The sequence below is a fragment of the Spermophilus citellus genome (genome assembly GCF_964194105.1).
Source record: "Spermophilus citellus genome assembly, chromosome: 8".
NCBI lineage: Eukaryota > Metazoa > Chordata > Mammalia > Rodentia > Sciuridae > Spermophilus > Spermophilus citellus.
Genome location: NC_138189.1, coordinates 155,517,412 through 155,530,975, shown reverse-complemented (window position 1 = coordinate 155,530,975; position 13,564 = coordinate 155,517,412). Strand labels below are relative to the sequence as shown.

The window sequence follows — 13,564 nt, the reverse complement described above, 5'->3', positions numbered from 1 at the left end:
CAGGCTGTGCCTGCCCTAGTGACTCCATGGTGTGCAGGACAGCAGTCCTCAGGCTGTGTCTGCCCTAGTGACTCAATGGTGTATAGGACAGCAGTCCTCAGGCTGTGCCTGCCCTGGTGACTCCATGGTGTGCAGAACAGCAGTCCTCAGGCTGTGCCTGCCCTAGTGACTCCATGGTGTGCAGAACAGCAGTCCTCAGGCTGCGCCTGCCCTGAGTGACTCCATGGTGTGTAGAATAGCAGTCCTCAGGCTGTGCCTGCCCTAGTGACTCCATGGTGTGTAGAACAGCAGTCCTCAGGCTGTGCCTGCCCTGGTGACTCCATGGTGTGTAGAACTGCAGTCCTCAGGCTGTGCCTGCCCTGGTGACTCCATGGTGTGTAGAACTGCAGTCCTCAGGCTGTGCCTGCCCTGGTGACTCCATGGTGTGCAGAACAGCAGTCCTCAGGCTGCGCCTGCCCTGAGTGACTCCGTGGTGTGTAGAACAGCAGTCCTCAGGCTGTGCCTGCCCTGAGTGACTCCATGGTGTGTGGAACAGCAGTCCTCAGGCTGTGTCTGCCCTAGTGACTCCATGGAGTGTAGAACAGCAGTCTTCATGATGTGCCTGCCCTAGTGACTCCATGGTGTGTAGAACAGCAGTCCTCAGGCTGTGCCTGTCCTAGTGACTCCATGGTGTGTAGAACAGCAGTCCTCAGGCTGTGCCTGCCCTAGTGACTCCATGGTGTGTAGAACAGCAGTCCTCAGGCTGTGCCTGCCCTAGTGACTCCATGGTGTGTAGAACAGCAGTCCTCAGGCTGTGTCTGCCCTAGTGACTCCATGGTGTGTAGAACAGCAGTCCTCAGGCTGTGCCTGCCCTGGTGACTCCATGGTGTGTAGAACTGCAGTCCTCAGGCTGTGCCTGCCCTGGTGACTCCATGGTGTGTAGAACAGCGGTCCTCAGGCTGTACCTGCCCTGAGTGACTCGATGGTGTGTAGAACTGCAGTCCTCAGGCTGCACCTGCCCTGCGTGACTCCATGGTGTGTAGAACAGCAGTCCTCAGGCTGCACCTGCCTTGAGTGACTCCATGGTGTGTAGGACAGCAGTCCTCAGGCTGTGCCTGCCCTGAGTGACTCCATGGTGTGTAGAATAGCAGTCCTCAGGCTGTGCCTGCCCTGAGTGATTCCATGGTGTGTAGAACAGCAGTCCTCAGGCTGTGCCTGCCCTGAGTGATTCCATGGTGTGTAGGACAGCAGTCCTCAGGCTGCACCTGCCCTAATGACTCCATGGTGTGTAGGACAGCAGTCCTCAGGCTGTGCCTGCCCTGGTGACCCCATGGTGTGTAGAACAGCAGTCCTCTGGCTGAACCTGCCCTAGTGACTCCATGGTGTGTAGGACAGCAGTCCTCAGGCTGCACCTGCCTTGAGTGACTCCATGGTGTGTAATACAACAGTCCTCAGGCTGTGCCTGCCCTGGTGACTCCATGGTGTGTAGAACAGCAGTCCTCAGGCTGTGCCTGCCCTGGTGACTCCATGGTGTGTAGAACAGCAGTCCTCAGGCTGTGCCTGCCCTAGTGACTCCATGGTGTGTAGGACAGCAGTCCTCAGGCTGTGCCTGCCCTGAGTGACTCCATGGTGTGTAGGACAGCAGTCCTCAGGCTGCACCTGTCCTAGTGACTCCATGGTGTGTAGGACAGCAGTCCTCAGGCTGTGCCTGCCCTAGTGACTCCATGGTGTGTAGAACAGCAGTCCTCAGGCTGTGCCTGCCCTGAGTGACTCCATGGTGTGTAGAATAGCAGTCCTCAGGCTGTGCCTGCCCTGAGTGATTCCATGGTGTGTAGAACAGCAGTCCTCAGGCTGCACCTGCCTTGAGTGACTCCATGGTGTGTAGAACAGCAGTCCTCAGGCTGTGCCTGCCCTGAGTGATTCCATGGTGTGTACAACAGCAGTCCTCAGGCTGCACCTGCCTTGAGTGACTCCATGGTGTGTAGAACAGCAGTCCTCAGGCTGTGCCTGCCCTGAGTGATTCCATGGTGTGTAGAACAGCAGTCCTCAGGCTGCACCTGCCTTGAGTGACTCCATGGTGTGTAGAACAGCAGTCCTCAGGCTGTGCCTGCCCTGAGTGACTCCATGGTGTGTAGAACAGCAGTCCTCAGGCTGCACCTGCCTTGAGTGACTCCATGGTGTGTAGAACAGCAGTCCTCAGGCTGTGCCTGCCCTGAATGACTCCTTGGTGTGCAGAACATCAGCTCTCAGGCGGCACCTGCCTTGAGGGACTCCATGGTGTGTAGGACAGCAGTCCTCAGGCTGTGCCTGCCCTGAGTGACTCCATGGTGTGTAGAACAGCAGTCCTCAGGCTGCGCCTGCCCTGAGTGACTCCATGGTGTGTAGAACAGCAGTCCTCAGGCTGTGTCTGCCCTGGTGACTCCATGGTGTGTAGAACAGCAGTCCTCAGGTTGTGCCTGTCCTGAGTGACTCCATGGTGTGTAGAACAGCTGTCCTCAGGCTGTGCCTGTCCTAGTGACTCCATGGTGTGTAGAACAGCAGTCTTCAGGTTGTGCCTGTCCTGAGTGACTCCATGGTGTGTAGGTCAGCAGTCCTCAGGCTGTGTCTGCCCTGGTGACTCCATGGTGTGTAGAACAGCAGTCCTCAGGCTGCGCCTGCCCTGAGTGACTCCATGGTGTGCAGAACAGCAGTCCTCAGGCTGTGCCTGTCCTGAGTGACTCCATGGTGTGTAGAACAGCAGTCCTCAGGCTGTGCCTGCCCTGGTGACTCCATGGTGGGTAGAACAGCAGTCCTCAGACTGTGCCTGCCCTGGTGACTCCATGGTGTGTAGGACAGCAGTCCTCAGGCTGCACCTGTCCTAGTGACTCCATGGTGTGTAGGATAGCAGTCCTCAGGCTGCGTCTGCCCTGAGCGACTCCATGGGGTATAGAACAGCAGTCCTCAGGCTGTGCCTGCCCTAGTGACTCCATGGTGTGTAGAACAGCAGTCCTCAGGCTGTGCCTGCCCTGAGTGACTCCGTGGTGTGTAGAACAGCAGTCCTCAGGCTGTGCCTGCCCTAGTGACTCCATGGTGTGTAGAACAGCAGTCCTCAGGCTGTGTCTGCCCTGCTGACTCCATGGTGTGTAGAACAGCAGTCCTCAGGTTGTGCCTGTCCTGAGTGACTCCATGGTGTGTAGAACAGCAGTCCTCAGGCTGTGCCTGCCCTAGTGACTCCATGGTGTGCAGAACAGCAGTCCTCAGGCTGTGCCTGCCCTGAGTGACTCCATGGTGTGTAGAATAGCAGTCCTCAGGCTGTGCCTGCTCTGGTGACTCCATGGTGTGTAGAACAGCAGTCCTCAGGCTGTGTCTGCCCTGCTGACTCCATGGTGTGTAGAACAGCAGTCCTCAGGTTGTGCCTGTCCTGAGTGACTCCATGGTGTGTAGAACAGCAGTCCTCAGGCTGTGCCTGCCCTAGTGACTCCATGGTGTGCAGAACAGCAGTCCTCAGGCTGTGCCTGCCCTAGTGACTCCATGGTGTGTAGAACAGCAGTCCTCAGGCTGTGCCTGCTCTGGTGACTCCATGGTGTGTAGAACAGCAGTCCTCAGGCTGTGCCTGCTCTGGTGACTCCATGGTGTGTAGAACAGCAGTCCTCAGGTTGTGCCTGTCCTGAGTGACTCCATGGTGTGTAGAACAGCTGTCCTCAGGCTGTGCCTGCCCTAGTGACTCCATGGTGTGTGGAACAGCAGTCCTCAGCCTGTGCCTGTCCTGAATGACTCCATGGTGTGTAGGACAGCAGTCATCAGGCTGTGCCTGCCCTGAGTGACTCCATGGTGTGTAGAACAGCAGTCCTCAGGCTGCACCTGCCCTGAGTGACTCCATGGTGTAGAACAGCAGTCCTCAAGCTGTGCCTGCCCTGAGTGACTCCATGGTGTGTAGAACAGCAGTCCTCAGGCTGCACCTGCCCTGAGTGACTCCATGGTGTAGAACAGCAGTCCTCAGGCTGCGCCTGCCCTGAGTGACTCCATGGTGTAGAACAGCAGTCCTCAGTCTGCGCCTGTCCTGAGTGACTCCATGGTGCTGGAAACAGCAGTCCTCAGGCTGTGTTTACCCCGAGGTACTCCGTTTTGTTAAACTGTAGTTTGCCATGAGCTGTTCCATTTTGAGTATAAGAGCCAAGGTAAAATAATTCATATCTTGTTTATAGACGTAAACAACCACCATCTGCCCAGCAGCACAATAAGACACAAACTGATTGACAACTTTTTTAAAAATATTTTTTTTTTAGTTGTAGTTGGAGACAATACCTTAATTTATTTATTTTTTATGTGGGGCTAAGGATCAAACCCAGGATCTCACATGTGCTAGGCGAGCACCCTACTGCTGAGCCACAATCCCAGCCCCTGATCCATAACTTTTATGTGCCAACTCATCAAACTAAATCAGGAGCACCTGAACATGTGGCCATCCCAATCATGTCAGGAACCCCAGACACAGGAGCTCATCAACCTCACCAGACACAACCCACCGCTCAAGACCCACAAAGGAGGAGCCTCCCTAAGGCTGGACATAGAGGGACTGTGGCCCTTGTCCCCCATCACGGGCCTTGCCCTGGCTGATCACCACAGCAGGAAACCTCCCATTTCCTCTTCCATCTGGTTTCCGCAGGTTTCTCCTGCCCACAGTGACCACACCTGGACCACTCTAGGCTGATGCTCTGAGCTGCTCTGACCCTTAAACTGTCCTCACTGGGACCTCGGCTGTGACAGCTGCTCGGCTGTGACAGCTCTGCAGATGTACTTCATTAACGTCTTTCTCTGACCACCTACATGGCTCTTAGGCTCTGCCTTCCTCTCTGCCCGTGGTCTCGGCTCAGCACAATGGCAGCCCGGGGCTGCTGGGCTCCCATGGCCAGCTCCTGCCAGTACCCTCCCACAAAAGGGTGACTCCCCACACAGGTTGCCAGCCCCAGAGCGGGTAGGGCTGCAGAGCAGCCCCACCGTCACGTCTGGGCACAGGACTTCCTGAGGGGCTGAGAGGAGGAGCCGCAGTGTCGGGTACGTGCCCAGAGTGTCCGTTCTCAGCACAGGCCACCAGCTGGCGGAGCACAGAGACTCCAGTGCAGAGCAAGTTTTCACAAAAGGAAAATCTCACATTGCAGGAGAGATAGACAGCATTTGGCTAAACCAAAAAGCTGGAGAGAATTGGTGCTGAGACGGCGTGGGATGTCCCCAGCTCTTGGGCAAGGCTTGGGTTCCCGTCAGCAAGCTCTGGCTTCACTGCACACATAACGCCGGTGACAAGGTCAGGCTCTGGCTCCAGGTGAGCAGTGCTGGGTTCTCCTCTGTTACCTCTGCATGTGGCCCGGGCAGGCTTTCTCACCAGGAGAGGGCTCTGCCAGAGCTGTGCTGGGAGCCGCGAGCCTGTGCAGCGCACAAACCCTGTCCACTGGCAGCATGGGTACTTCATACACATCGCCAGTGTCTTTCAGAGGTTATCTCTTCTTCCTGATCATGAAAAAACAGCTCTCTGCACAAAGGCCGACAGCGCGGGAGCATGCGGGGGACTCACGGGGCGCAGCACCCCTGCATGGCTGCCCCCAATGCAGCTCATCAGTGACTAGAGGCTTTGCACTCCTTCCATCTGCACACACCTTGAACTGACACCATGCTAGAGGGCCAGGCCGCTGGGTGGCAGCAGGGACGAGTACCTGACCACACACAGGCTGATCCCGCACAGGATGGCACTCAGGCCTGCTGCATGCATTCCTTAGATACATGGAACACAAGGAATGGCAGGTTGTCCCGCAGGATGGTGGCAATGGCAGGAGGGGCCTGGTTCTCACTGTGCTGGGTCCTTCTGAATGTTGTCATGTTGCTATGGAGGCTTGCATGGGAAGTGGCACCCGGGACCCATGTAGGGAGGGCACATACCACATGCATCAGTGTTTGCCCTGGAGACGGAGAGGGGAAAGGAGTGGGCCTGGTAAACGGATGTGTCTACACTGAAAGAGTCACAGTTCTCTAAAAATGTTATTTTAAGAAATCTGACAAAGTATTAGCACTTGTTAACTGAGGGTGGTGTGCACTTGAGCATTATACTATCCACGGTACCCTGCTCTTAGTAGTCCTATTCACAATGGCCAAAAAGTGAAAAAATCCGAATCTCCATCAGTAAGAGACTAGGTGCCAGGCCCGGTGGCACATGTCTGTGATCCTAGGGAGTCAGAAGCTGAGACAGGAGGATCATGAGTTCAAAGCCAGCCTCAGCAAAAGAAGGTGCTAAGCAACTTAGTGAGACCCTGTCTCTAAATAAAATACAAAATAGGGCTGGGGGTGTGGCTCAGTGGTTGAGTGTCCCTGAGTTCAATCCTAAGTACCCACCAGCCCCAAAACAATAGGAGACAAGGTGTGCAAACTGGCATATCCACAGAGCAAAACCGTAGTCAGCAACAGACGAGAAGTCAGCTATGGATTCAAGAATGAATGGTGACTTTCTAAAACACTCCTGAGAGAGAGATCTGGACAAGGGTGCATCCCCTATGGCTCTAACTGTAAGAAGTAGATAAGCAAGACAAATCTAGTGTGGAAAGACAGAGAGTGGGGGCGAGGGAGGGAGGACCATGTGAAGGACTGACTGGGAAGTATGAGGGAAACGTCTAGGCTCACTGATGTCTACATGCTCTTAGCTTGGGTTGGACGAGGAGTTTCGTCAAAACTCAATGACTACTTAAGACATGTACATTTTATTATAAATAAATTTTACCTTAAAAGGAAAAATAACCTGCAAGCAATTATTGACCACCAGTTAATGATGTGCATGCTACAGGCAGGGTGCTCACACCTGCCACTCACCTTGAAACACACCAGGAATAAAAAGGAGGTACGTGAAGGAAAACAAAAGTAGTTGAACAGTTACAGTGGAATTTAGGCAGCAGGTATGTAGACATTCATTGTGCAATGCTTTTAAGTTTTCTGTATGTTTGAAATTTTTCATCATAAAATCATGAAAATAGCTTAAAATACTTCTAGTTAAAGTAGTATTTAAAATGCACACTCATTGTACACACCGCAGGAGGGTCAGCATGTTGGTCCACCTCACCTGCAGAAGGTACTGTGGTTCTGAAGAAGAGCTTATAAACACCGTACTAAATTTGTGGGTCCAAGAAGGGAGACACCAGGTTTAACATGGGTGAGGTAACATGGACGACTTCCTGATTTGTAAATATGAAGCCTGCCATAGGAAGGCTGGTTCCAGGAGCAGCTCAGACTCTCCCTGTGACCTAACCTAGCCCAGCGATGGCAGCAGCGCTGACGCTCATGGGGCAGGGAGCAGAGAACCCAAGGGTGAGAATCCAGTGTGTGGTTCTCTTCCTCTTTCTGCCCTCGGCTGATTTGGAGTGGCTCACCACCCATGGTTCCCCAGCTCAGTGCTCTCACGTCAGCTGGAGAGCCATCCAAGACAGTGGGTCTGCTGTCTTGTGCAGATAGCCCTCTTCTTGCTCAGACAGGATCGTGAGTCCAAGCTGAGGTTCTGGAATTGGTAAACTACAGAGCCAGGCCAGGAGCAATTATGAAGAATTTAGGAACTGGTAGACTACTGAGCAACAGGAAGGCCCACTGGGCCTGTTGTGGGTGCAGTGCAATGGGTAGAGCTCCTCTCCCTGCTGCTGGACCTGTGTGCTGTGAGCAAGAGGGTGGCAGTGGTGTGAGCAATTGGGCCAGTTATGACCAGACCCCGCAGAGTCTGAATGTGCGCTGCTTCTGTTTCTCTGCCCGACTGCACTGGCTACACCCTTCCGGTTGTATGAACAGATGCACCACCCATGCTGCCTCCTCTTCAGTGCTCGGGAATTTGTGCCCAGGAGCTCTCGCAGCAGGCTGTAAACTGGGACAGCAGCCTTTGGTCTCCCTGGCAGGACTCAGGTGTCAGGGCCCTCAACAGGGGCGACGGTGCTATGCCAGGCCACTGAGTCGTCTCCTTGTGGGGTCTCACCTGGTCTGTCGTGTGCATGGCCACAACAGGACAAGAGGGTACCCATCAGCACTGGGTGCACAGGAGGTAAAGTGGCACAGCCGCAGACATCGGCTATAGAATGTCCTGGAAGCACCCAGGTGATGGGGGCGCAATCTCACCTCGTCAGCAGGGGCCGTGGCAAAGGGCTGGAGGACGGCAGCCAGCGGGACCTGCGCCTGCTTGGCCAGGTCCGAGGAGCTGGGGAAACAGTAGGTGGTGCAGCGGATGTACCGGGGACTGGCATGGCCTGAAACGCAGGAGGGACACTTGACATTTGGTTGGAAGAACTGCCCTGACATTAAATATCCCAGAAGGTATTTAAGACAAGGCCGTAGTGTAAAACATGCATTCCTAAAAACACTCTGCAATCTGTCTCCTGGGGAGCCCTCTGAATTCTACTGTACAGGAAGAGACACTGTAATGACTACTACTATTTTCTACAAGGAGGGTCTTACATGGACACTAGGGTTAGCAAGTGTTGGGGCTCAGTGAAAGATGAAATGCAGAGGCACAGAAACCTGGAAGGACAGCGCTCCTGGAGAAGACCTTTCACCTCCTGCCCACACTGAGCTGCTGTGAGCTATCAAGGGACACTCTGTCAAACAGGATTTCATTTTGACTCTATTTTTTCTAAAATTGGAAACTGAATTGAGAAATGAAAATTCTACTTGTACCAAGAAAATCACTTTTGAGAGTACTCCAGTCTATTTTAATGCATGTTTCATCCCTGCATACCTGAGTGCTGGACATTACCCTTGACACACAAAAATATTTTTTAATCAACAGAAAACTTAACTAGAATCTTGAGATTTATGATGCACAGAACCCAAAGCATGTGGCCCTCAATGACCCTCTCCTGGCAAGGCCGGCTCTCGACGTGACAGCAGGCCCTTCATCTTCTGAACAAGCCCTCATGGCTCGAAGGTTTGTGTTTTTCTTTTTTTTTTTCATGTTGTTTTTCCTTCTCTTCTCCCCTGTCCCCTTCCCTAATAAGATCAGGGAGACAGTGTCATCTTTTCTTCCGCTAGTTAACAGCCCTTCAGCACACCCACTACAGGAAGGAGATGCCTGCTGAGGATCTGGGAAGTGAATATCTCCCAACTGAACAAGTGAATCCCAACAGCATCAGGGCACCCTGAGACCCCTACCAGAGAACACCTGGAATGTGACTGAAGAACTCCCGTAAAACCCCCAGGTCCCTCCTGATAGGGAGAGCCACAGCCTTTGGACAGAAGTCCCTGTGTTTCTCCTTTGCTACCAAAGGCCTCGGAAATCTGGAGGAGCAGCCAGCTCTGCAGGCTGTGAGGATGCAGTGAGGTCTCTGATGGGTAGGGAAGCCACAGGTGACACAGGAGAGAGCACCACTGGGAACGCACCCTCTGGCCTGAGGAACTAGGCACAGGCTGGAGGAAGGATCCTGAAGGGGAGCAGGGTGGAGATCAGGAGCCTGGGTTAGGGTAGGTCCTGCTGCCATAATGCTGAGGCAGCAACCCCAGCGCTGACACACAGACCAGGCCCCCGAGTCTGCCGGGCTGGGCAGGCGTCAGGGCTCTGGGATAACAGTGGCGTCTAAAGAATGACCGAGGCTACAACTAAGGTGTCTAAGATTGACCTAGGGTAGAACTAACGTGTCTAAAATACGACCTAGGGTAGAACTAAGGTGTCTAAGTATGACCTAGGTTAGAACTAAGGTGTCTAAGTATGACCTAGGGTAGAACTAAGGTGTCTAAGTATGACCTAGGGTAGAAGTAAGGTGTCTAAGTACGACCTAGGGTAGAACTAAGGTGTCTAAGTATGACCTAGGGTAGAACTAAGGTGTCTAAGTATGACCTAGGGTAGAACTAAGGTGTCTAAGTATGACACTAGGTTAGAACTAAGGTGTCTAAGTATGACCTAGGCTAGAACTAAGGTGTCTAAAATACAACCTAGGGTAGAACTAAGGTGTCTAAGTACGACCTAGGGTAGAACTAAGGTGTCTAAGTACGACCTAGGGTAGAAGTAAGGTGTCTAAGTATGACCTAGGCTAGAACTAAGGTGTCTAAGTATGACCTAGGGTAGAACTAAGGTGTCTAGGTACGACCTAGGGTAGAACTAAGGTGTCTAAGTATGACCTAGGCTAGAACTAAGGTGTCTAAGTATGACCTAGGGTAGAACTAAGGTGTCTAGGTATGACCTAGGGTAGAACTAAGGTGTCTAAGTATGACCTGGGCTAGAACTAAGGTGTCTAAGTATGACCTAGGCTAGAACTAAGGTGTCTAAGTATGACCTAGGCTAGAACTAAGGTGTCTAAGTATCACCTAGGGTAGAACTAAGGTGTCTAAGTATGACCTAGGCTAGAACTAAGGTGTCTAAGTATGACCTAGGGTAGAACTAAGGTGTCTAGGTATGACCTAGGGTAGAACTAAGGTGTCTAAGTATGACCTAGGGTAGAACTAAGGTGTCTAGGTATGACCTAGGGTAGAACTAAGGTGTCTAGGTATGACCTAGGGTAGAACTAAGGTGTCTAAGTATGACCTAGGGTAGAACTAAGGTGTCTAAGTATTACCTAGGGTAGAACTAAGGTGTCTAAGTATGACCTAGGCTAGAACTAAGGTGTCTAAGTATGACCTAGGGTAGAACTAAGGTGTCTAAGTATGACCTAGGCTAGAACTAAGGTGTCTAAGTACGACCTAGGGTAGAACTAAGGTGTCTAAGTATGACCTAGGGTAGAACTAAGGTGTCTAAGTATGACCTAGGCTAGAACTAAGGTGTCTAAGTACGACCTAGGGTAGAACTAAGGTGTCTAAGTATGACCTAGGCTAGAACTAAGGTGTCTAGGTATGACCTAGGTTAGAACTAAGGTGTCTAAGTATCACCTAGGGTAGAACTAACGTGTCTAAGTATGACCTAGCGTAGAACTAAGGTGTCTAAGTATGACCTAGGCTAGAACTAAGGTGTCTAAGTATGACCTAGGCTAGAACTAAGGTGTCTAGGTATGACCTAGGGTAGAACTAAGGTGTCTAAGTATGACCTAGGGTAGAACTAAGGTGTCTAAGTATCACCTAGGGTAGAACTAACGTGTCTAAGTATGACCTAGCGTAGAACTAAGGTGTCTAAGTATGACCTAGGCTAGAACTAAGGTGTCTAAGTATGACCTAGCGTAGAACTAAGGTGTCTAGGTATGACCTAGGTTAGAACTAAGGTAGCGGCAAGAAGGCCAAGGGACCTCAGGAAAGGCTGGAGGAAGAGGAGAAGGAGCTGAAAGGGGAGGAGAGGGAGGAGCAGAGTTAGATGTGGAGGCCAGCCTTGGCGTGGAGTCCTGCCAGACCAGTGACGTGGGACTCTCGCTGGGGCGAGGGGAAGCGTACACAGCTATGGAGAGAATGTGGAGCCTGCAGCACTTCAGCATTTGCATGTGGAATTAATCAGATGAGGAAACTTGAGAAGCAGTTGTGCCACACTACAAGATGAAATATCCATTTTGATACAGCAACATTTGTGAGTTCATCGGGCAGGTGAGGGGGACCACTGTAGACAGCACCACGGCAAAACCCTGGGGGCTCAGCCTGACCTGCACCTAGGCCCTCCCTCCTAGGGTAGGGGGCATGGATTTAGACGCTGGTTCAAAACAGAGGCTTCCAGAATAGATCGGGAAGCTCCGGACTACTGGGAGCAGAGGGGGCTGTTCTCAGCTGTGCTGGGGCTCCCCAGGCTGAGAGCACTGCCCCAAGTGTTTGCTTCAACCCTGGTGAGAACACTCAATAAAACCCCTGAAAACAAGTACCTTGGTCTTGAATCACACAGTCGGTGGTGACCAGGGGCGGGACCTGGCCTCTGGTGTTGGTGGTATACACTTGTCCCCCTCTGGCTGCTCTGTCACTCTCGATCACCTGGATCTGAGGCGAGACACAGCAAGAGCAGGTAAAGGAAGCTGAGACCCCCATACCAGCTCGGGGCCGACCCTTCCTTCTCCCACAGGGGGATTTCCAAGCCCCCCCCCACACACACACAGCCTGCCCGCTACCTGGCCTTGCCCTTCACCTTATGGCCCGGCCCTCACCGCAGGCTGGGCTCTCCCTAGCATGCCTCCTGCGGCAATGGAGACTCAGGGTCCAGACTCCTGGAGCAGTCCAGGGCCTGTGAATGCTAATGGATACCCAGTCCTTCCCGGGTGAAGGCACTCACCGGGCTGGGGACAGCATCGGGGTCCAGCTGCTTCGGGGGCTGTGGCCCAGCCATGCGCGCAGGGCCAGGGGCGAGGCCTCCAGGGTAGGATGCGGGCGCGCCCATCTGCGGGCCATAGCCGGCAGCTAGAAGAAGGGAAAGGAGGGTCACCGGCTCCTGGGCCCAGGCCCCTGCAGCAGGCTGCAGTGCGGACTCCGGCTGGCCTGGCCTTGGGATTCCACCACCCTAAAGAGAGCCATTGGCTCTGGAAACCCAGGACCCACACCCGCCCTTACCCTGCGGCGGGAAGGCTGTGCCTGCGGCTGGCGGGGGCGCACCAGGGCCGTTCAGCGCAGTGGGCGGTGGCAGCAGCACCCGGGGCCCGGGCTGCAGAATGGAGGGCGGCGCTGGCTGCGGAGGGCCTGGGAACATGGGAGGGCTGGCGGGGACCATGCTGGGACCTGCGGGAGACAGCGCCGCTGAGCACAGCCCGGGCCTCTGTGCCTCACCTAGAGATGTGAAGGGGGGCACTCGGGGGCCCTGGAAAGCTCACAAGGGGCAAGAGCTGGTTTTGGTGAGAGAACAGGACTGACGTTCACCCAGGGGCATTAAGGTTATGTGATCAGTGCATTAGCCAAGGCACGAGAAACGGGGCCAGCAGAATTCTTGCTCTTTCACGTATTACTCAGGTAATCTGCACGTTTGACCAGGCATTTTCATCCTGGGCTTCTCCATCAAATGACTTCTGCAACCAGGGAGAAGGGGTGGGCTGCTAACCCCCAGTCACACTGAAGAGAGCTGAAGGCAGACTATTCCCCTGCGTCGTGGAAACTGCGCTGCTTCTCTAAGAAGAGTCCTTCTGGGGAGACTCAACCCAGGGCCTCCTGCACCGAAGCAGGTGCTCTACCTCTGAGCTACCCTCATAGCTCCAAGACTTATCCAGCTGAAATTGGTCAAATATAAGAAATATTTGCAGGGTTTTTAAGTGGATACTTGTTTAAAAAATTAAGTTTAAGCAATATGAAACATTCTTGATCAAAACAGCTGGCTGGGTGTCCCACCACCACAGTAGAGATTTCCTAGGCTGCTAGGCCCCCGACTGCCGGGGCAGCTCTCAGAACCTGACTGTGTGCCGCCTCACAAGGCCCCAGCTTATCCTCCCCCATGGTCGACACACAGAATTTGAATGCACTGTGGGCAGTGAGCATCGTATTTCTATTTTGGGGATCCACAATAAACAACACAAGTTTAAAATTCCCTCACATTTCTTAAAATAATTTCAGTGTTCTAATGTTTCCTCATGAAATCAGTATTTTCTGGTTCTTGTTGTTCGGACATTAAATGTAGAGAGTGCGGAGGCCCCTGCGGTTATCTGAAGGGTCATCAGGAAGCAGACTGATCACAGCCATACACAATACTCATGTGCCAGTGCCCCATGGGACGCCAGGG

The 13,564-nt window shown here is 53.2% G+C and overlaps 1 protein-coding gene across 2 annotated transcripts in view; it reads right to left on the bottom strand.

Moving 5' to 3' along the window:
- The window catches only part of SEC24D (SEC24 homolog D, COPII coat complex component), a 78,499-nt gene that overhangs the window by 40,483 nt on the left and 24,452 nt on the right, over positions 1-13,564 (bottom strand). For both annotated transcript variants that reach the window (XM_081304020.1, XM_081304021.1), the window contains 4 exons: positions 12,412-12,576; positions 12,137-12,261; positions 11,736-11,847; positions 8,092-8,219 (listed from right to left, as the gene is read on the bottom strand). In XM_081304020.1, the coding sequence (XP_081160146.1) occupies positions 8,092-8,219; positions 11,736-11,847; positions 12,137-12,261; positions 12,412-12,576 (530 nt within the window). The remainder of the gene's footprint in view (positions 1-8,091; positions 8,220-11,735; positions 11,848-12,136; positions 12,262-12,411; positions 12,577-13,564) is intronic.